The sequence below is a fragment of the Apteryx mantelli genome, chromosome 16 (genome assembly GCF_036417845.1).
Source record: "Apteryx mantelli isolate bAptMan1 chromosome 16, bAptMan1.hap1, whole genome shotgun sequence".
Taxonomy (NCBI): domain Eukaryota; kingdom Metazoa; phylum Chordata; class Aves; order Apterygiformes; family Apterygidae; genus Apteryx; species Apteryx mantelli.
The window spans coordinates 17,433,875-17,455,774 of record NC_089993.1 but is presented as its reverse complement, the minus strand read 5'-3'; the positions used below and the strand labels follow the sequence as shown (position 1 = coordinate 17,455,774).

The window sequence follows — 21,900 nt, the reverse complement described above, 5'->3', positions numbered from 1 at the left end:
TGCTACGGTTGCCCTGTGTTTCATGCTGATCTTTGCTTGCTAGAGCACCCAAAATTTCACCCAACATTTTCTGCAGGAGGAAGCCTCCCGCTTGCCTGCCCATGCTTCCTTGGTGGGGACACCAGGATTTCTGCCAGGCTAAGGAGAGGCCTTGACTTCAGCTGGAGAAGGGAGGTGGCACCGCAGGTGCAGGAGCCCTGCAACGGGCAGTCAAGTCAGCCCGGAAATCTCCACCTGGTGCTTGACCCATCTACGCAGCAAAGCAGTGGACCCCAAAAGCATCGCGTCCTGCAGGACTTCTTTTAAGCCTGTCACATCCCAGGAGGTGCCCTCCCTGTTCCCACGCGGAGCCGAGCATCCCTACGAGACGGCACCTCCAATGGTCCAGAGCTGTTTATCACCAACCTGTCCTAGATAAAATACATGCCTCCTTGCCAGTCTCCTGGTGACTGAGCAATGAGCACTGTGGTGCATCAGAGATGTGGAGGGAGACCTTGATACCCAGCTTTAAGCATCTAATTTAAGCCAGGTCCCCAGCGGAGCATAGCCCCTTTTCCAGCACCTCCAGCCCAGCCCCAGGAGGAAGAGGCTGCGTTTGGAAGTCTCCCTGGGTTTGCAGAGGCTGGCCGAAGGGAACCTCAAAATGCCTCAAATTAAAGCAGGCAGCACATGTGTACGCAAAACCCGAGGGATTTGGGGTTCGTCAGTACACACAAAGCAGCTTAAAAGCATGATTTGAAACCGATGAAAACGGGTGTTTCACACCAGCCCGAGACCACTACCCCTTCCCAACGCCCGGCAGCCTGCCTATCAATCAGCAAGCCCCCGTCTGCTTTTGAGGTTCCCCCTGGAGCTGCCCGACCTCAGATTCAAGTGGGGATCCCATATCCCAGGGCGGCGGGGGAGAGGATGGGGTTGGACCCTTGCAGAGAGGATCTCCAGCTCCATGCAGCCCCTCTGTCCCTCTGCTTCCCCTGTCCCTGTGCCGAGCCGGCACGGCCACGGAAAGCCTCCCCCGGGGATTGGGCCAGAGCGGCATAAAGGCTGAGGGGGGAAAGCTTCGGATGGAGATGGGGAGAGCAGCGCCGGGCTCTCCAGCCCGCGGCTAACTCCATCCCTTTGCTCCCGAGCGTGGTGAGATGGCTGGACTTTGCCGGAGCCGTGCCCTCACCCCGGGCACCCTGCGGCCACGGCCCGGCAGAGCCGCACAGCCCTGCTAGGGCCCCCGGCAAATAAATAAAAATAATAATAAAAATAATAAATAAAAAATAATAAAAGACAAGAAATAGAAGCAAAGCCAGACGCAGCAGTCCCCTGGGGCCGGTGGGGATGCTGGGCGGGCTGGCCCTGGCTGGGGGCAGGTCACACACCGGCAGGGACCCCGCGGGTCCCCTCTGCTCCCGGGGGAGCCCCGGCGATGGGGACAGGCTGGGGGAGCCGGGCAGCCCCCGGGGAGCTCGCCGCTCCCTTCCCCCACGTGCTTTAATTACATTTTCAATTCAAACCCGCTGCTATTTGATCCACCGGGGGGGGTGACGGCGGGGTGTGTGTGTGGGGGGGTGGTATTTTTAGCTGTGCTTAAAGCCGCCTGGGTGGATAAGGGGGATTGTGCAGGTTGCCGCGGCCAGGCGGAGTGGGGTGGGATGGGATGGGATTTCCCCCCCCTCCCTCCGCCGCCACTTTGCCTCCTCCTCATCTCTGAACATTGGATCGCCGGAGCGGCCGCGGCTCCCTCGCAGGCTGCCTCCCTTCGCCGCCTTTGTTTTCGCTGTGCTCTTCTCTTGTGCAACAGGGGGGCGGGCGGGCGGGCGGGGGGGGCCGGGGCCGAGCCGAGCCGTCGCTTTCCCTCCTTCGCCCGCTCAGCCGCGCGGAGAGCTCCGCTCCGCTCCGCGGTCCCGGCGCTGCCGCCGCCGCCGCCGCCGCCGCCGCGCGCCCCAGCCGAGGGACAAAGCGGGAGCCGGCGGAGTTGGTGCGGCTCCCCCGCGTCTCGGACAGCCCGGGCTGCCGCGGCGGAGAGCTGCCGAGTTTGCTCCCCGCCTCCCCGACGCGTCCTCCCCCTTCCCTCGGCGAGCCCTGGACCGGCGCTGGACTCTGATGGCACTGCCGAGATGTTCATGTCCAGAGTCCTGGATTTCCAGAAGACCCGATACGCCAGGTAAAGCCATTCGCATGGCATTTTCGATTCCTTCAGTTTGCTTTGTGTTTGCGCTCCCCAGGATAGTCCCCAGCCCGCGCATCCCCCTGCCAAGGGTACGGCTCCCGCAGGGCGGGGGGCATCGAGCCGAAAGAGACCTTCAAAAGATGCTGAGTTCCTCAAAGCCCAGGGCAGGTGCAGGCTGGTCCCTTTGCCCTCGCGTGCTTGCACAGTTTGTCTTTTGGGATAACGCAACCTGCCTTTCTGCATCCCTAAGGGATTCAGCCCAGTTGCATCTCTGGGAGCTGGGATCTCTCACTCCCTGCTGGAGAGGATGAGCCAAGAGTGACCAGGGACAGAGGTGCTCTTTGTTATTTGGGTGCTGTTTCGATGTACTGACCCTAAAAGCCTCCATTTGAAATAAAAGTATTGGAATCAAGTAGCTCTCTCAAGTTGGTGCTGGGTTTAAGGATAGGTCCCGGACTTCTCCCCCCAGTCCATGCTGGGTTTAACTTCAAGGCTGTCCTTCTACTGGTGAGGGACCTGGGAGCCCAGGTCCTGATTGAGTCAGTGGGTGCAAACCCTCCCCATAGGGGACAGACATTTCTCCATTGGTCTCACTGCGACACTGCTGAACCTGAAGTTCACCTGGGGGAGATGCAGGACACTTCGTCCCACACGCTCCCTGCACACACGGAGACAGGACCCTGGTGGGTCTCCAGGGCTGCCCATAGGCAGGGGCTTACAAGAGGATGGACCAAGCTGCCAACATCTGCAGACCCACAGGTCTGTGAGCACTGTCTGGAGCTTCCCATGTGGGGCTGGGGCACAGCTCCTTCCCTGCTGTGAGACACAGGAGGTTTCCACCAGAGCAGCTGTCTCCCACAGGAGCAGGACATGTTTTAATGGCTCAGGGCTGCTAGGAGGCAGCGGTGCTATCTGCTTACGAGGAAACCGGAGCAACGCTCGGGCCAGGTCAAAGAGCACGCTCGGCTGTGCACGCGCCGCTGGCAGGGCTCAGGTGCGGATGGTGTCAGCGAGCTGGTGGGTAACCCAGGGCCAAAAGCTGCCCCACATACATTGGCTACACAGCTCAGCTGAAGGGTGACTCAGAAAGCAGAGCCCTTGGCGTAAACTATAGCCAAAGGATGCTGCAGGGGAGGGACGCCAGGGATGGCTGGTTAAGAGATCTTCTAGCAGAGTTTTGCACTGAGGTCGGGTTTTGCCGACGGCTCTAGAGACCATGGCGATGAGCGAGCCTGGCGTTTTGGGGCTTTGCAAGATCCCTGGAGCGTTTGCCCAGAAGGGTTCAGCCTCCATAGCGTTCCCACTGGTGACAGTGGTGGGGAGGTTTTTGCAGCTGTGGAGGGGCTCAGCTGGCACTCAGATCTCCACTTCTGGTGGTGTCAGACTCAAAGTGGTCCCTACAGCTGGGGTTAGAGGCAGACGTCCACAGAAAAATAGATCTGGAGAGAACCAGGAGCAGTAACGGTGTTTCTTCTCTTGCCTCCCACTTCAGTACTCCCCTAGCAAAACCCATCAGCCCTGTCTTTTTTCCCCAACACCAGCTTGCTCAAACATTGTAGTCCTCCAAGGAGAAAACTTGTTGAATATGCATAGCATTTTAAAAAGAGCCTTCCAAGTGGCAGAGCACAAGAGATGGGTAGCACCGCAGCAGGCCTCAGGGCAAGATCAGAGCTTTGCATTGCAGGGCACAAGGAGGATCAGGTCCACAGGGCATTTTCCACATATTTTTCATCTCTTCCTGGATACTAGCACTTGAGCTGAGAACTGGGCCACTGGACATATCCCACAGATGACTCCAATAAGCTTTTGAAAGGCTGTGGACAAAGCAGGAGGGGAAGGGAGGAGATTTGCTTCTCTCCTGAGATGGGGACTCTCCGCCCTGCTTTTCTCCCCTTCCCAGCATGGTTCCCATGCATTGGACTATCTTCTCCACCCTGAGATGGGGAAAACCAGACAGAGGAGAATAGCTGGGTGATGTGGGAAGTCAGGGGAAGATAAAAAGCCATTGTGACTCCTGGCACAGAGGGGACAGGGGTGCCACCCTGAGGTCCCTGGCCAGCTCTGCAACACCAGTGACAGCCCAGCAAGCAGGATGGGATTCCTGCTCCCTCAGCTTTCACCCAGAGGAACACCAATGCATCGTCAGCACGTGACGCTAACCCAGAGCTTCCAACATCACCCAAGAGATCATCTTAGCTTATCACTTAAAAATAACCATCAGCTAATCCCTCTCCCCCCCGGGGCTTCACGCACAGGCTTTCCTCTCTGCAGAAAGCTCCCAGTGCCCCAGAGCTGAGCTGGGAGACATCAGGCCCACCACCACCAAGGGGAAAGGTGCTTTCTGGCTGTGCTCCAGTGTGGCACATCCCAGAGGGAAGAGCTGGCTTTGACAAGGAATGCGCTCGCTCCAGGCTCGCAGGAGGAAGCCCGGCTCCATCCATCCTCCCTCGGTGTCTGACTCGGCAGTCTGTGGGAGGAGGCTAAAGGGGGACACGGCACCTCGCGGGACAGGGGGTCAGGATCACCCTAGCTGACAGCAGAGAGGAGAAACATGGACAAACCATGCTGGGACATGCTGGAAAAGTGACCCTATAAACGGATTTTTTTTTTTTTTTTTTTTGCCTGGGGACCCTGTCTCTGCTCCTCAGGCCCAGGTGAGCAGTGGGGCAGGACGGGGTTCTGTGACGGAGGCTGGTATGAGCAGGAGCTGTGGGGTCACTGCTGCACACATCAGCACAAGCTCTTCAGATGGCCACAGAAATAGCTGGGCTTTGCAGGAAGGCAGTCGAAGCACCTCACCACATCTTTTTGGAGGAGGATGGGGAACACTTGCTTGTAGCCTTCCTCAATCCTGCAAAACAAAAGAAAATAGCAGATAGTTTTTCTTGCAGTGGAAGAGTCTGGAAAAACTCCATTTTTAATGTCATTTTATCTGACTTCAAGTGAGGATGAAGAAAGGAGGAATTTAGCCATCAATACACACACCAAAAGGAATAAATAAAATGCAGTGTTATGATGAAAGACCTGTTGGGCAAAAGCTGCAATGAAGGCACCAAGCTTTGAACAAAGATGAAAGGCAGTAATCAATGTGGGAGCGTTCTGTGGACTGCCAGGAGAAAACTAGGGGCTGAAGGGGCACAAGGATGACCCCAGGTGCCTCCCAGCTTGGCTTCGTGGTTTGGAGATGGGCATTGCAGCTGGGGTGGATGGAAAGAAAGAAACTGGAGGTGGCCTGTCACCATAGTGGGAGGGAAATATTGATGCACCACGATGCCTTTTGAGCAGATTGGGGTTATAAGTGAACCCCTTGGTGATTTTTGCCTTCAGCATGGGATGGTGGGGGCAAGCAATAGGTGAGGGCCTGGTGTCCCCTCCTCTGGAGCCAGAAGGACACAGGAGGCACAGGCAGGGTCAGCAAGAGCTGGGTCCCCTCTACTCCTCCTCCAGCAACTACGCCATAGGCAAAGGGAGTTAAAGCCCCTTCTGCTTCGTCTGGCCACCTCTTAGTTCCTCCTCGTTAGCCTTCTGCCCCTGCCCTCACCCCCTCCCTTTCTCCCCACTCACTGTATAAGTGGTGCTCACTTCCACACCCCCACATTAACAGAGTGGTGCCAACTGCACATCTTCATCACTTGAGCTCATCAGCTAAGTTACACCAAGCTGGTAACTGATACCATCCTCCACATCACCGCTTTGACACTGGTTTGTCCCACTTTTTACTCTGGATTCAGAAGTGGTCCAGTGCCTCCTGCCTACATTGCTAGCATCCAGCTGTGGCTTATCCCAAATCCCCCTGCAGGCACATAAAGTGCTTCCTGGACTTTAGTCATCAAGAGCTGTAATTGAAGGGAAACACGATTAGACAGGGGGCTGGCGTATCTGGCCATCTTCACCAGCCCTGGCCCAGGCAGTGGAGGGAGGTCTGCTGGGAGCCACCGGCTGTGCGGGGCACTGAATCATCATAATTTGCTGATACAGATTCAGGATCTGATTTATGCATTATTGCATTTGCCTGTCTTGCCCTGCACAGAATAAGAAGAAAAAGATGAGCAGCCAGGAAAGCTAACATTAATTTCTCAGTCAGGAAGGAGCAGGAGGTTAGAGAGAGTGAAGACCTTCATAGGTGCGCAGATCCAGGTCTGGCCCTCCTGCCTTTAGGAGCTGGCTTGTCCTTGCCAGCCCAATGTTTGCACCACCTCCTCTCCGGCATGAGGTGATGGAGATCCAAACACCACATTTCCTCAAAACCAGACCTTCTGAATCTGGGGAAGGGCAGCTGGGAAGACCTTCCTCATTGGTCCCAGCACACCTAGTTATGGAGCAAGCAGAGACATCAGCCTCCCCCCAAAGCTCCTCTACCTGCCTCTCCTGCTCGCAGATGCTGAGGGAGGGAAGGAGAACCAGCATGTCCAACACTCCACAGGGACAGCAGGAATAGAAGGGAGAGAAAACATTGGGATACTAAAATCACAAACAAGGAAAGAAAAGCAACAGCAGGCTGACAGCCCAATGAAAGCTCCTGCTCTCTAGTTACTGGATCAGGAAGATTCGCTCCATTTGCTTTGCAAAGAAAGCATGATCAGCCCTTGCCAGCTCCCACACGTTCTGAGATGCTTTCCAAGAGCTCTCCTTCCCCCACAGCCTGAGTAGGATGAAACCGCGAGAAGGGAAATGCTTTAAAGCACCGATACCATGGCTCTGAGCCACTGGAAAGGTGGTGGATCTTCGTGGTGCCCCCTTGCAAGGAGGGCCAGCTGCCCCATCCCTCTGTGCCAAGGAGGACCCTGCTGTCCTTGCAGCTGGCATAGCCCAGTGCCGCCCAGGGCTGGCCTCCAGATGAGCAGGTCCAAGAAAGGTGCTGCTCCAAGAGATGAGAGAGGCCACACAAGGCCCCTAAAAACATCTAAAAAAAACAGGATCATCTGATCTCACTGAATAATTGAATATTGCCTGATCTGTGGTGCCAGTTTGACTCAGATATCCTTTTAATATACCACCGGTAGGACTCGTCTCATGTAGTTTTAGATGTCCAGGGTGCAATTAGCATTGGAGCCAGTTATTTGGCAGGGAACAAGTACTCAGAGAGCAGGACTTGCACAGCCCACCGGAGACGAGGCTTTCCTTTAAGCTGCCCATACACCCTCACTGGGAGGGCCAGAGGGGACCACGCGCGGGGGCTCAAGTGGAGACCACCCACCACAGGAAGCGCACAGCAGTGGGCACAACGAGCCCTGCACCTTGCGCTCAGGACCGCCTCTTCCTTGGCAGGGAAACAGATGCACAATGGTCTTTTCCCTCTTGCCACTGGTGTTGGATATCAGCCTGATGTGATTTTTTTGGCACAGCTCGCTATGGCCCGTCTCACAAGATAGCAGCCAATGTGATGCATGGGAAATTCAAACCACCGCGCAGCTGGGAGCCCAGCGCACACAGGCACATGCAAGAAACCAGACGTTGCCAGAGCCCGTCTGCAAGGGCCTGGCGTGACCGCAGCTCCCCGGCTTGCCTCTCCCTCAGTCATCTCTTCCCACACCTCCAACCCTACAACATACCAGGTGACAGAGCTGGCAAACCTACTGCCACTCCTATGGAAAAGGGGGAAGAGCATGACTTTGCCGTCCCTGGGGGTGCTTGGCCGCAGCAGCAAAAAGAGGTTGTTCAAGTACCTAAAGAGATGCTGCAAGGAGATGGCCATTTGGATCAGAAAAGCCAAAGACAGCGGAGGAAACACGATTACACACACACTTCAGGTCTCCCTTTGGGGTTTACCAGGCATAAGCAGAACTTGAACCTCAACGTTTTCACAGTGCACACAACCCAAATGGGCTTAGCGTGATGCAGCGCAAGCTTCTCAAAACAAAAAGAAAATACTGTGAGCATTATATTCCTGGTGCTTGCCCCAGGAGTCAATTAGCTGAGCAACCCTGAACTTCAGGAAAGTTTAGATCAAAGTTGGTGTCCCTGTTCAAGTTTACAGCACAGGCTCGTTCCTGCCAACGAAAGGATTTTACACACAGAGAGACATCAGCAAGTCAGAGGTAAATAGTTACCTCCATGCTTGGCTTCCTCCTCTGCTGCAGTCAGCAACACTGGCTGCTACCCCATAGCATTAGAGATAGCCCTACCATTGGTTGTAGTAGTACTAATTAAAACCATTTTATCTCCTTTCCTGGTTTGTGAAACAGCTGATTCTCCTTCTCTGCATTTGTTGTCCAGAGGCATTTGCTGAATAATTTACAGAGATTATTTGTATTTCAGTAGCATCCAGAAATCCTAAATGAGAGCAAGACCGTGTCTCTCAGGGGATGCTATGGGGAGGCTCCAGACATGAGAAACAGCAACCTGCTCATGTAGGTTAGCAGCAGTGGTAGAAGTCAGGTCTAAATAAGGGCTCTAAACTTGGAGGCATCTAATCACTAGAGCACGTTGCTGGCTAGAGGGAACAAGGGATCTCCTTCAAGATTTTGAACCAGACTCCGGTCCCTGCTATGGGCAGGGCTTTAAAGGAGCTGCCTAGGGCCATTGGCAGCCTGAGGGTAGAGGTTTAGGAAGACTCCAGCCTCTGAGTCCACCCAACGCCTATGCCACAGGCCTTGATGGAGGGAACACAGCCAGCTGGGTCTCACCCCTGTGATGGGGCAAGCAGTTGAGATCACTTTCCTGGCTTCTGGGGGCTGTCACAGAGGTTTTAAACCAGTTTTAAGCTCAGAATTTGTCCCACTAGCTTCTGTACTTATAAGTAATGCAGGCAAGGCGGCAAGGAGCATGTACAGTAACTTTTCAAACAAGAAAATAATGAATAGACGATTTTTGGCTATGGAAGCAGTCCTCCTAGCATTTGTGAAACACCTGGGACAGAGTCATTTTGTGACTAAGCTGCTGCTGTTGGAGGTCTCATGAGTACCAAATGAAACAAGAAGTCCCAGCTCAGAAAATAATTTGGGGAACACTCACCAATCCCATCTGTCATGAATAAACAAACTGATCTGCTGTTGTTGCAGGGTCATTCATTGCCTTGAAAGAGTTAGAGATACCATCTACATAAACAGCAGAAACCCCACTGGGGAGAAAAATAAATATCCCTACAAATAGGGTGGGAATGGGGACAGATATAATCCTGCTGGCAATTACCTGCTGAATTTCGTTCCACCCATCAACTAAAACCCCAGAGATGCATGGGCTTTCACAGGCATAGGAATGGTCTGTGCCTGCAGGCCTGGCTTGGAAGGCTTCCAAGGTTGTCTCTGCTAGGGTAAGAGATAAGTAATATGAGTCTGGTGTACCCTTGGTATAGTCCTGTTGATTTATAAGGGGAAAAAAAAATCCAAAACATTTCCATTTCCCTGAACTCATGAGATGAGCAGCAGCACATACCCTTCCTCCAGTCTCAGTCCCTCACACACACTATCACAGCAGACTCTCCGAGGGAGAGGACTAAACACCTCACCTTAGACCCTGAGCTTGCCAGAATTGCCCTTTCACACCTTCCAGCTCACTCACAACCTGCTCTGGGGCAGCAGCTCTGCTACACCAAGGAGCTGATTTGAACTTTATATAGAGCCTCAAAGTGCTCAACACCCCTAGGCTTTTGAGAAGTCTGCTCCCTCCTACCCTCAGGACTAAGGCATTTCCATAGAAATATAGCTATGCATGTGCAACATTGTCATTTCTGTCACTGACAGGGGTCCAGAGGACAAGTCAGGGCAGGGATCTCTTCCAGCTAGGCACGGCACAGACAACTGAATAGACAGTGCCTGGCCTGGAGCATCTCTAAGAAGGCAAGTGATCTTGCTCAGCATTTCTCAGCCTGTGGCGTGCAGACTGTATAATGCCAGGAGGTGGTCTACAACTAGCCCAGCATGTTTGCACATGTCAGAGCACTGGAAACAAGCAAAATGGGGATGGGGGCAATTAAAGGTGATAAATGAGCATTTAAGCTGCAGCCCATTTTTACTTGCTTTGTGGAAGGAGAACATTGCGGCTTCTGGGCTGGTTACCCAAAGATCTGGCGATCCCCTAGTTTACCCACAAGGAAGGAGTGAGGAAAGCTGTTCTAGATGAAGAGCCTTTCAGTTTCCTGTCTCAGTTGCTCCCTATCCAAGTTGTCAGCTCTTTGCATAATGCTGAAAGCAGTAGAAAAGAAAACAGGGCTGTTTTGCTTCTTCAACCTTATTGTCCCTTCTCACACAACATGGGCTGGAGTCAAGGCAAAGGAGAAACACAGAGCTGGCTTGTTCTGGCTGCCCAAGAGGCACAGGCAGCTGACTTGCAAGTTTACAGCATGCACAGCTCATCTTTCCAAACCTGGAGCACCATATGTTCGCGTAGGAACATGCGGACACCAAGAAACAGGCATGGAAATAGAGGCTTCAGCTCTCTTCTAATGGGGTACCACACATCCATGCACATGCCTGCGTGGGGGGCCTCACAGATGGCAATGCTGGGCAGTGTCAGCCCAAGCCTCTCCCTTTGTGTTTTCCAAGGGACAGTGTTCTTTTGGTGATGGGTAGGAAGAAAAAGCAGGATTTCTAGAGTGCTCCAGGTCTGGAGAAAGCAGCTTTGTGGTACTGCAGAGTTTGGGGGCTCTACGCAGGGAGCTGCAAGCAGTTTAGTGTGAGGGGGAACTGCCGAGCCTTTCCCATGTCATCAAGTTGCAGATGGGATGTCCTAGACTTGAGAAGGCCAAGAGCACATCCTTGTTCTCCTGCCCCCCATCTCACTCAGCCTGGGTGACATGTCCCGTGCAGGAGCCACATTTGGTGCTCTGCTCAGTACCAATCACACCCAGCTACCCAGGAGTGAGCTAATTACAAGTCACAGAAGAGATTGAGAGGATGAATCCTATTAGCAGGGACCAGAACTGGAGCATTATCAGATTACAGGTCAAAACCATAGCATACGCCAAGCTTACAGGGGCATCCACAGCACCTCATCACACACAAGCACAACTCCAAGGCTCAAGCTCCAGCATTTGTTGCAGCTGGGTGGCATCACCAGGGGCTTATTAGGGCAAACCCAGTGCACTAGACTGCAGCGTGGAGGGACTCTGTAGAGGTAGCACAGACACAGTAAAGCAGCATTGGTGCAGAGATGCTTCCAGCCTCTTGAGGATGTACATTGCCTCTTGGGGAAGGCACAAGCAGGCAGGAGGTGCACTCTTGGTGGCTTCCCACACTGCTCTAGAAGAGCAGGTTATATAAAGTCAGGAGCCTTGAAGAAGTGGGTCTAGGAGCCAGCCTGCCCCACAGGGACATGTCCTTTGGGTCACCCTTACCTCAGGGCATTGCAACACAGACATGCTCTCAAGCCTTACACTACTGAGGGATGACCAGGATGCCAGAAAGGCCATAGCAGAACTTACCACCATTGCAGGTCAGCCCCTGTCAAAGGCTTGTGCTTTCTCTATCTTTCCTCTCTGTCAAGAGGCCACCATAGTACTACAATCCTTCAGCACTTCCACTACTGTTTTAAAAGCAGTTGTCACATACACAGTCACAAGGAGACAAATAAATCCTAGAAACTTGCAGTCAAATCCCAAAGCATTGCAGAGCAGCCAGCAGGAAATCCAGGACAGGCCCTGCCTAGAAATGTCTTCCTCACCTACAGCTCCTAGGGCAGGTGCACACCAAACCAGCACCCCTGCCTCTGAAAACATTAGGTCAGATCTCACCCAAACCCAGCCCTTTTCAAAGTCATTCACAGCTGAAACCTGTGAGGATTAGCCAGTCTAGGGGGATTCACATCACCTGGGAACCCTTCCTGACACATCATCTTCTCCCAGTCCCACCCTGGCCTCCCAGCCTGCCTTCAGCCCCAGCCCCAGCCCCATCCAGCCCTAAACACTCCCCCCCCCCCCAAGCCAAACCCTGCACGGGAGCTGGATGTTCACCTACCAGTTTGCATTTCCTTCCCATGTGGTTCCTTCTAGCCTTTGGCTCACCAGGATTTTCACACCTTTCTATCTTCCCATGAGAGGTCTTTCCCAACGACACCGAGGTGCTGCCCTCCTAGTACCCAAGGCCGCAACTCAACATGTAGCCCAGTGTTACTGCTTAGTGGGAAGGGCAGTTACGTGTTGGGTGTGTTGGCTCTTCAGGTGTCATAGCCATGGACATCAACTGAGCAATGTGCAGAGAGGGCCCAGCACCTTAACTGTGTATCACATACATAGTGAAACATCTAGCAGGACTGAGGATGTCAAGTGTTGCAACAGCTCCTTTCAAGGACAGGGAAAGCAAACAGAGGGATGTCCCAAATTTGACCCAAAATTAGTTGGATTCAACAGGCCTTTGACACCAACCTCCTCTCCGTGACGAGATACTCAACGCCTCAGTTTCTCAGTACCTTGAGGATTTATGAGGGACCCTCTCGGAGCAACCTCTTCCTCCCCAACCCTCTTCTGGCCAGATGGGACCTTTTTGCCACCTCCTCTGCCTGTTTCACGCTGTTTCTGTGTAGCAGAGTCATCAAACTGGTCTCCATCGCAAAAACAGCACTCACCTGAGTCCCCAGCAGGGAGGAACCCCAGGGCACTTACATGTCTTGCTGCGGGTACCTCTATCCTGTTTAAATGAGTGGAGGACAGAGCGGCTCTGGGAGTATCCAGCCAGGAGATGTGCCTGGGCGACGAGGCTGTGGCCTGCTCAAGCTGAAGCGAGGTGAGGGAGCCCCCGGGGTGCGTGGACCCTGGTGCAGCTCTTCCCGGGAGGTGGCTCGAGCCTGGTCCCCGGGGCTGGCTGAGAGCTCCTCCGAGCCCCGGGGAGGTGCCTGCTCCTGCGAGGAGCTGCGAGGTGGGTTTCCCTGACAACCCTTCCACTGACAGCTGCCTGAATAGCTCCACGTTTTGCTTCTTTTTGCTTTTTCCCACGCCGTTGCAGCCTGCAGCAAGCCCATGTCTCATCGCACACGGGTGCGCGCGACCCTGGCGTGCAGGTTCGCAGCCCCAGGTGCCCTGGAGAGGCCAGGTGCTCTGATGCTCGCACACGAGTTGTCTCAAGGAGCACTTTACTTTAATCCTCTTTTCACCTTCTCCTCCCCCACCCCTCGCAAAGCAAGAGCCAGGAGGCAATTTGCAGATCTGCATGATTTTGAGGTCAGAACTTTGTTCTTGGATAAAAGTCTTAAAAAAAAAAAAAACCACCAACAAAAACCTCCCCAAACAACCCCACAGAAAAGCAGAGTGGGAGAAAGAGAAGGAGAAAGGAACAAGCCTGGGAAGTCGGCTCCGCGCTTTCCCCGGGCTCCCTGGGACAAGGGGCTCTTTGTTTCCCGGGGCCGGAGACTCGGGACTGGCCCTTTGCGATCTCCCTCCCTGGGAAAGGGGCCAGGGCGAGGCAGGCACAAGGAGGGCAGGCAAAAGCCCCGGGGCTGCAGTTAATAACCCTGCGCCTCGGCTCCCCACCAAGCCCCAGCGAGGGCTGATCGCTCCGTAGAGCGGCTGCTAGAAACAGCGCCTGGAGGAGAAGGAGCCCAGGAGCCCCCCGGCCTTGCTCCTGCTCTCAGGGTGACATGCACCGACGGCGAGGGGGCTCAGCACGGGAGGAGGAGGGGGACGGACACGCAGTCTGTATTCAGGGACTGCAGGCACCTTTTATAAATAAGAGGGTCATGTCCAAGGAACATCCCCCTCGCTCCAGTTCCAGCACCCCAGATACACCGCAAATTTTTGCGTTTTTTAGCTGCGTGGGTCAAGAGAGGCAGCAGCCAGACACCTGGGGTTTGCTGTGTGCCCTGACAGGGTGCCCAGCTGCCCCAGCGCAGCCTCTGCTTCCTCCTGCAGCGGCCCTGGAAGAGCGAATGAACAGACTCACGTTGCCCTAACGCAGGAGGTTTGAAACCCGTAAGCGTCTTTTGGATGCAAACGCATAACGCATTTGCTAAAATGCATTAAAGCATCCAGCCTGGTACGTAACCGCCTGCCCACGGCTTAGCGGGGCCCCGCCGTGCCGAGCAAACCGTATCGCCCCGGCCGTGCTCGGGCTCCCCCAGGGTAGGCTGCCCGCAGCCAGGGCTGGAGGCCGTCTGGGACGAATGCTCTTGCCTCTTTGCACCCTGGGGAAACCCTCAGGATGTCCCCAAGCGTAGGGGTGCAGGCAGCGAAGAGCGTAGGGTGGGGGGTATCCAGCAAGCCAGCCCGGAGACCTGCTGGTGGGAATTGGATGCCCCAGGTGTGCTCGGCTGATCCGTGCTCTCACCAGCGGTGCCGAGGGCCTCGGGTGCCCTCTGCAAGCTCTGTGCCTGCGGGAGGGCATCCAGCACAGGCTCCGTTCCAGCACGGCAACTTTCAGAAGACCGTCCTGGAGGTGCCGCCGGGCTCCTTGCGCGCCGGGGTGCTCGCCCGCTGCAGGCCGGCAAATCCGGCCTGCATCCCTGGGGAGCCACTTGCTGCAGGACGGGACGGGGCGCCTCCTCGCTGCCCTGCTGGCAGCAGCGCTAAAGCGGGATGCTCCTGGGGCTTGTAAACCCGAGGGGACTCCCGGCTGCGGATTCAAAGAGAAAAGCAGCCCGAGGGAGAGGAGAATTCAATTCCCTTGATGCTTATTAGAAAGTGAGACAGGAAAATGAGAAAAATCTCTTCACAGGTCAAAAAGAGGTACTCTGGGCAACTGAAATAATAGGATTTTTTAAGGCTGTTTCACCCTCCTGGAAAAGCAGGCTTTTGCAACGTGCCTGCCCCACACGGCGTTGGGCTTTGGGGAGGTACGCGCTGCCAGACATCGCGGGGACAGCGGTGTGCATCCCAATGCCACGGCCTGGCGCTGCGTCTTTATCTGGGCACCACCGAGAAGGAGCCCGACGCCACCCGGACGGGCCTGGGAGGCGGATGCGCCCAGGGAAGGTGCTGGGGCTGAGCCGCGGCGGCGGGGAGCGGCGGCACGTCCCGGGAGCGGCGGCAGGGAGCGGCGCCAGGCACTTTTTAGTTGGATCAGCTGCTCTCCGCTATTCCGCCTTTGCCATTTCTGCCTTTATAAGCGCTTGCGGCAGTTGAATGCTCATGAAAAGGGCTGGGCTGAGCGCCACGGAGGAGGCGTCGTTTCGCGCTCCTTCGCAGGGCCGGAGCGATGCCGGCAGCCCAGCGCCTTCCCATGCCCCCGGTGGCGGGAGCAGCTCCCAGCGAGCCCCCCGCGCTCCTGGAGGCAGCTGCCGTGGGGGCAGCGGGGCTGCGGGATGGCCCGGCCCGCCTTCCCACACGGAAAACCCCCGTGGGCGGCCATGTGCCCCTCGGCCCCACGAGGCTGTGGGAACCGGCTTCCCTTAGCCTTATTATTACTACTGCTAATAGCAATGACAATCGTTACGGCCAGAATGGCAGGAGAGACAGAGCGAGGCTTTGTTAAAATAAATAAATTAAAGGCAAAGGCCTCCTGCGCGTTTCTGCAGCAACCGCGACGTCACGCGGGGCGGCTGGGCTGCGCGCAGGGCCTGTTTTTTTTTTTTTTCCTGCTGATTATTATTAAAAGGGAAAAGAAAGCGAAGGGGAGCTGGGGACAGTCGCCTGGCAACGCTGGGAGAGTAATGTCCTCCGGCGGGAGGGATATTGTTCCCGGCCGGCAGGAATGTGCCCGCCCCGGCTGCGGGAAGGGCCTTGCGGTCCCCGATGCCCCGGGAGGGAGCCCGGCCCTGGAGCTGAGCGATGCTGTGCTATGGCCAGATGGTTCGTGGTTTATGAGTGTATAAAATCCCTGGGACCTGGAGGAGCCCCCCCGGCCTCATGGGGGTCCCCAGGCTGCGGCTGGGGGACTCGGTGCTGTGCGGCTCCTGGCACGAGGGACACTGTGCGGCTCCCAGCACGAGGGATGCTGCACGGCTCCCAGCACGAGGGATGCTGCGCGGCTCCTGGCATGAGGGATGCTGCGCGGCTCCCAGCATGAGGGATGCTGCGTGGTTCTCAGCAAAAGGGATGCTGCACAGCACCCGGAACGAGGGATGCTGTGCAGCTCCTGGCACATGGGATGCTGCACGGTTCCCAGCATGAGGGATGCTGCGCAACTCCCGGCACAAGGGATGCTGCGTGGGACAACAGGTGTGAATGGCCTTTGGCGGATGCACCTCCCAAATCTAAGGATTGCTGTGCTGAAAAATAAGCAATTGCCTTAAAACTGTGCCATATTTCCCGGGATGAGCAGCCTTCCTAAGCCCCGGCGGTTTCGCAACCTGCCCTGCTCGCGTTTTGCCAGCAGCATCCCCTTTCTCGGCGGAGCGGCGGGAGCGCGACCCTTCCGCTTCTCGCTCTTAGTTAAAGCTGTTCCTCAGTAAATGCGATCGCGATCGCGCTCGCTAGCGGCGCGGGCCGCCTCGCCGCGGTGAGGCCAGCGGAGGCTGAACGCCGTGTCGGCCGGGCCGGGCACCGCGCCTCCCGCGGGCCGCCACTGCCGCCTGCTGGGGCTGCCTCGCACGCTAACACCTCCTCGAATCCCCCTCGTGACCCCAGCTGCGAAACGGCACAGCGGCCAGCCACGAACCGGCCGCGGGAGCCCTCTCCCACCCACCGCCCACCTGGGCTGCAGAGAGCACGGGAGCTGCCAGACCAAAACGGGTCAGCAAGCAAATAAACCGGGGCCTGGAGGGCAGCTCCGTCGTGCAACTCGGCTGTCCGGATCTGGTCTGCCCCAGAAAAGCCTTTAAACCGCCGCTCACCGGGAGCAGGAGGGTGCAACCTGGGAAGGATCCCTCTATATTTGCCCATTTCTTATGTTCTTTCTTATGCCCACTGGCAGGACCAGGGTGCTGAGCTAGACGGCACTTTGCTCTGACCTGCTTTTTGACAGCTACGCATTCAATTTGCCGCCTGGTATAGCGTTATGCACCTAGCAACAGCCTAGTGCACCCAGAAACTATTTTTTATCACTGTGCGCATGTTGATCTGACAAGGGAAATTGATATGTTCCTCCAGACGCCAAGAGCAATCTGATACCTCAGCTTAGGAGAGAAACAGAAGAAAAGATAAAAGTTTGCAGGAGAGCAGGTGGCGCGGTTTCCCCTTGCAGCGATTTGTGCCGAGATGCCGCCTCTGCAGGTACAGGAGGCCTTAGAAACAGGTATAGGTGATACCCCAAAACCTGAGGCACCGCAGGGGATATCACCTGGAGGAGAAGCCAGAGCTGGGCATGGTGCTGGGTCACACTGGTGTCACCACCCACTAGTGCTGGCCCCACAGCGAGTCCGACTCATCCTGGTGTCCTCGCTCCTGCTGCGGGGCTGCGCTGCCTTTTCAGCCCAATGGGTCAAGACTTTTCTCTCCGGGGCAGAAAGTGCTCCAGACCTTTACCAAACCGTATCTGCAACAGCTTTCACGTGCATCTTGCATGCCATCATTGCATCTGTCGTCTCCTCCCCGGAGCAATGGGCAGAGCCGGCTGCTTCCCTCACTCTTCGAGCGCTGCCAGCTGCACCCGGGCAGACCCCGCGCGAGAGCGTTTCCCCCCAAACCCTGTCCCCTGACCCTGTTTCTCTCCCCGCAGGTTCATGAACCACCGCGTCCCCTCCAACCGGCGGTACCAGCCGACGGAGTACGAGCACGCGGCCAACTGCGCCACCCACGCAGTGAGTCCCGGTCCCGCTGCTGGGGGGAGCAGGGCCGTGCCGGGGGCTCGGGGACGCGGACCAGGGCACGGACCGGGAGGCTCTGCTGGGAGCTGCTCCCTGCAAAAGCAAGGGTTTTCCCACAGGAACGGTGTGAGGGTGGGATGCTAACAGCGATAAAATACTGCTCCCTGCGGGCACAGTGCATTCAGCAGTCCGGGTTCAGCCCCCAAGGACAAGGCTGTGGGCAGCCTGCCGAGCCGCCCAGGGTCCCCCCTTTTCTCAGATTTACGGGGTTCAAATAAAACCGCTGCCAGCACAAAGTGCTCGGTCGTTCTTTGCCCCCCAACCTTACCGAGGCGGCTTCAGCCCGAGGTGAAAAACCCCCTAAAAGGAAAAGCAGAGACCAGATCATACCGTCGGGTGGAAGCGCGGTGAGCGAGCGACAGGAGTGCTTCTCCCTTCCAGTTCTGGATCCTGCCCAGCATCCTCGGCAGCTCCATCCTCTACGTCCTCTCCGACGACCGCTGGGAAACCATCTCGGCCTGGATCTATGGCTTCGGCTTGTCCAGCCTCTTCATCGTCTCCACCATCTTTCACACCATCTCCTGGAAGAAGAGGCACCTCAGGTAGCCCGGCCCTGGCCATGCCGGGGTGAAGGGAGAAGGGCCGAGGTGGCAGCCGGGAGCAGTCGTTTCCCGAGCCCCGCGAAGCAGATCTGGCCTCCTCCTCTGCCACCTGCTCTCGTGCTGCCTCTCTTCTTGCTCAGCCAAGTCCTCTCGGTCAAGGGTTTTTTCTTAACTATTGCAACGAAGTAAAATTTTTGCAAAAGTACCTGCTTTTACAGAACACCTTGTTTTTCCTTTTAAAAGTGCCCAAGCTACCCAATGAAAACAATCACTAAAACCAAAAAATCAGTGAAATATTCCCGACAAAAAAATGTGAGGACCTGAGATCCTGGTGTCTCCATGCAGTGCCATGGGGACTCCAGTGACACTGACTCCTTCCCCTGCCAAAGACAGAGGCCAAAGTCCCCAAAGCCAGTAGCAGCAAGTAGACCATGGAGCGGTTGGAGCCATGGCTCACACCAGCCCTAGCCCAGAGCACCCCAAATTTAGCAAGCTGCCTAGGAGGGGCAGCACTGGAAGGGGTTATTGGGGCAAGCCTGTCCCAGCGGCACCCTAACGCCCGTCTGTCTGTCCGTCCCACAGGACGGTGGAGCACTGCTTGCACATGTTTGACAGGATGGTGATCTACTTCTTCATAGCAGCCTCCTACGCTCCCTGGTGAGTGCCCGAGAGGGGGATCGGGGCCGGGGCCGGCACCGGGTCCCACCGCAGCAGGGAAACTCCGACCGGCTGCTCCCTGAGCACGGGGCTACGAACCTGCCCCCCAAGCGATCGTGCCTGGCTTTATACCCGCTCTGGCGATGGCTTCGGGCTCTCCCTGCGGAGCCTCCGAGCTGTCCCGGGCAGCGCTGCAGCCACGGACGCTTCCCAAATGATTTGGGGTTTTTCCTTCTTTGCCGTGGGGGTGAGGGCAGCGTTTCCCCCTGCACCTGCTGACCACAGCTGGCTCAGCGCAGACCCCGGGTTTTGCAGGCTGAACCTGCGGGAGCTGGGCCCCTGGGCGTCCCACATGCGCTGGATCATCTGGATCATGGCCTCGATCGGGACTGTCTACGTTTTCTTCTTCCATGAGCGGTGAGTGCTTTCCCGCGGCCCCGCGCTCGCAGGGGTGCATTGCGTTGCCCAATGCAGCTCTTCCATCCCCTCTTAATGCCCTGATGGTAGTGGAGCTGCAGGGCAGAGCAAGAAGGATGGAGATAGGTAGGTAGGAAGGTAGGTCGGTCTGGGGTCTCTGGGCAGTGTCCTGAACAGCAGGCAGCGGAGGGCTTCCTTGCACCGCAGCTTTCACATCTGCACCCTGTTTTTAGGGTTGAGGACGGCGAGGTCACAGCTCTGGCGGCAGGGACGTGGGAACAGAGGACATGCTGCTGTGAGGTGGTTCATCCACATGGTGGCACCAAATAGAAAGCAAAAGGCTCCCAATGGAAAGCAAAAGGCCCCAGATGTCTTCCCAAAGTGCTCCAGAGCTCCCTGGAGAGGGGGCGGGGGGCCATGGGGTTTGCCTCTTGCCTGCGGGATGTGCTACCAGCGCTGCTGGCACCGGCGAGAGCTCCTCGCCTTTTCCTATAGCAGGGTGGCAGTCACTGTAAGCCTAAACCGCGGTGGTTCCTCCACACCCTGCCTCCAAGCGGCTGCTCTCTCCCCGCTGCAGGTACAAGCTGGTGGAGCTGGTGTGTTACGTTATCATGGGATTCTTCCCTGCCTTGGTCATTCTGTCCATGGTAAGTCATGCCCGGCCCGGGAAGCACACGGGCTCAATACTTTGGTCCATAACATCTGAAGAGCAAGTCTCAGCTGGGCTGATGTGTCTCCCGGCTGTTCACGGGCTGGCGTGGTCCAGCCCAGAGGTGGCTACATGATGGATAAAGCGATGCCCAGGGACAATGTGGCCTGGCTCAGTTTTGCACGTTTCGGGTGCCCAGCAGATGTCCATGCGTGTCACTAGTCTTCTCCAGTGGACCTACTGTCTGGATGTCCTTGTGTTGAAAGGGTCCCAGCAAAACTGTGCTCCTGGGCCACACGCTCCCTTGCTGGAGAAGAGGGTGTAGTAGATGGGAAGGCAAGGGGCCTGCTCGCGTCTCTCAGCCATCACCACTGTTCGGTCTTGACTGTGCTCCGGGGACAGGGCAGGAGCGAACGAACAGGTCAGCGTGGCTCCCACTGACCCCTGCCTCCGTGCTTGCTCTCAGCCCAACAGAGATGGCCTCCTGGAGCTGGTGGCTGGCGGGCTCTTCTACTGCCTGGGCATGGTCTTCTTCAAAAGCGACGGCCGCATCCCCTTCGCCCATGCCATCTGGCACCTCTTTGTGGCCATCGGAGCTGGTATCCACTACTATGCCATTTGGAGGTACCTCTACCGGCCTGGCGCGCTGGAGGCCAAAACGTCCCGATAGACGCCTTAAAGACACTGTTTGTGCCAGCCAGCATGTCGGGGGACCAAGGGGGAGCAGGGAGCGGGGCCTTGGACCACGGACTTGCCACAGAGCCTCTCCCATCACCTGCTCTCCCGGCAAACAGCAGCCTCTGGCGCCCTTCCTGCACAGAGAGAAGAGCCTGAAGGTTGATTTTAAACAGATTTCTTTTTTAACCTTGAGAACTGTCTATTTTTGTAGGCAAAGGTTTCGTAACATGGTGACCAACCGAGGGGCTGCAGGGCCACTTGCCAGGGTCTCAGGGAGGTTTGTCCCAAAAGCTTTGTTCATCCAGCTGTCCCCAAGCGTCCCATGGGAGCTGGCAGCTCCGCACAGCCCTGGCCACGAGCACCCTGGGTTTGGCTACTAGGGCCCTCAGCTCGGGCCACGCGAGGTGAGAAGCTGCTTTTGGACCCAACCTTGGTCTGGTGCCTCAGAGCCACAGAACGAGGTGCGAGGGGTTTGTGAGGGGGGTGACAAGGGATTTGGGGTGTGTGTGGCCAGGGGGATCTAAGGACCACATGCCCCTTGCACAGAGCGTTCGCACAGGAAAGACCAGCCCCAAGGTCCGATCCTGTGGTGGCCATCCTGGAGACACCTCCATTTAGGCAGGGCTGGACGTGGCTGGCGTGCGAGCCATGCAGGACCTGAACTCTGGCATGCTGAGCGCTGGCAGGTCCCACTGCTCTTATTGGAGCTGCAGATGGAAACTGGGCTTTGCCTTGGCTGGGATGTCAACGCAGCGGTGTCCGGGGCTGGTTTGCAGCCGAGAGAGGGAATATAGCCAGGTCTGGGGAAGGGGAGCACGCGGGGCTGGAAGGAGCCGGCAGGGGAAGCCAAGGGTGTCTCCTGGTTAGGGCACGAGAGATGTGGCCCGCTTCTCGGGGCTCTCTGGCCACCTCGCTTCCCAGCTCCCGCTTACACATCTCCGAACAGACGCAGTCTGGGAACCCTGCGTTTTCCTCCCGTGCTTTCAGAGGGAGCACCCGCAGCGGAGCCGCGCCGGAGCTCTGGAGCCCCGAGCGCAAAACATCGCCAGCTGCAAGGCCGGAGCAGCCCGGGAGGGGGCTGCGAGGTGGCACCAGCGCTCGGCCGGCGTTTCCTCTTAAACGCTCATAAATCATTTTGGCGTTAACCTCCCCCTCCCAAATCCTCGACTGGAAGGTCCAGAGTCAAC

General features: G+C 56.6%; 1 protein-coding gene across 1 annotated transcript; it reads left to right on the top strand.

The window, feature by feature from the left end:
• The first annotated feature begins 2,108 nt into the window (after positions 1-2,108).
• Positions 2,109-20,899, top strand: MMD2 (monocyte to macrophage differentiation associated 2). Its single transcript, XM_067306554.1, has 7 exons — positions 2,109-2,155; positions 17,623-17,704; positions 18,152-18,312; positions 18,895-18,969; positions 19,285-19,386; positions 19,964-20,033; positions 20,502-20,899. Exons 1-7 carry the CDS (start codon positions 2,109-2,111, stop codon positions 20,703-20,705), a joined length of 741 nt encoding a protein of 246 aa, XP_067162655.1. The 3' UTR covers positions 20,706-20,899.
• The last annotated feature ends 1,001 nt before the right edge of the window (positions 20,900-21,900 follow it).

Coding starts and splice junctions, on each gene's coding strand:
- MMD2 (XM_067306554.1), top strand. CDS start 2,109: ATGTTCATGTCCAGAGTCCTGGATTTCCAGAAGACCCGATACGCCAG. Junction 2,156..17,622: donor CAGAAGACCCGATACGCCAG/GTAAAGCCATTC, acceptor CTCTCCCCGCAG/GTTCATGAACCACCGCGTCC. Junction 20,034..20,501: donor CCTTGGTCATTCTGTCCATG/GTAAGTCATGCC, acceptor GCTTGCTCTCAG/CCCAACAGAGATGGCCTCCT.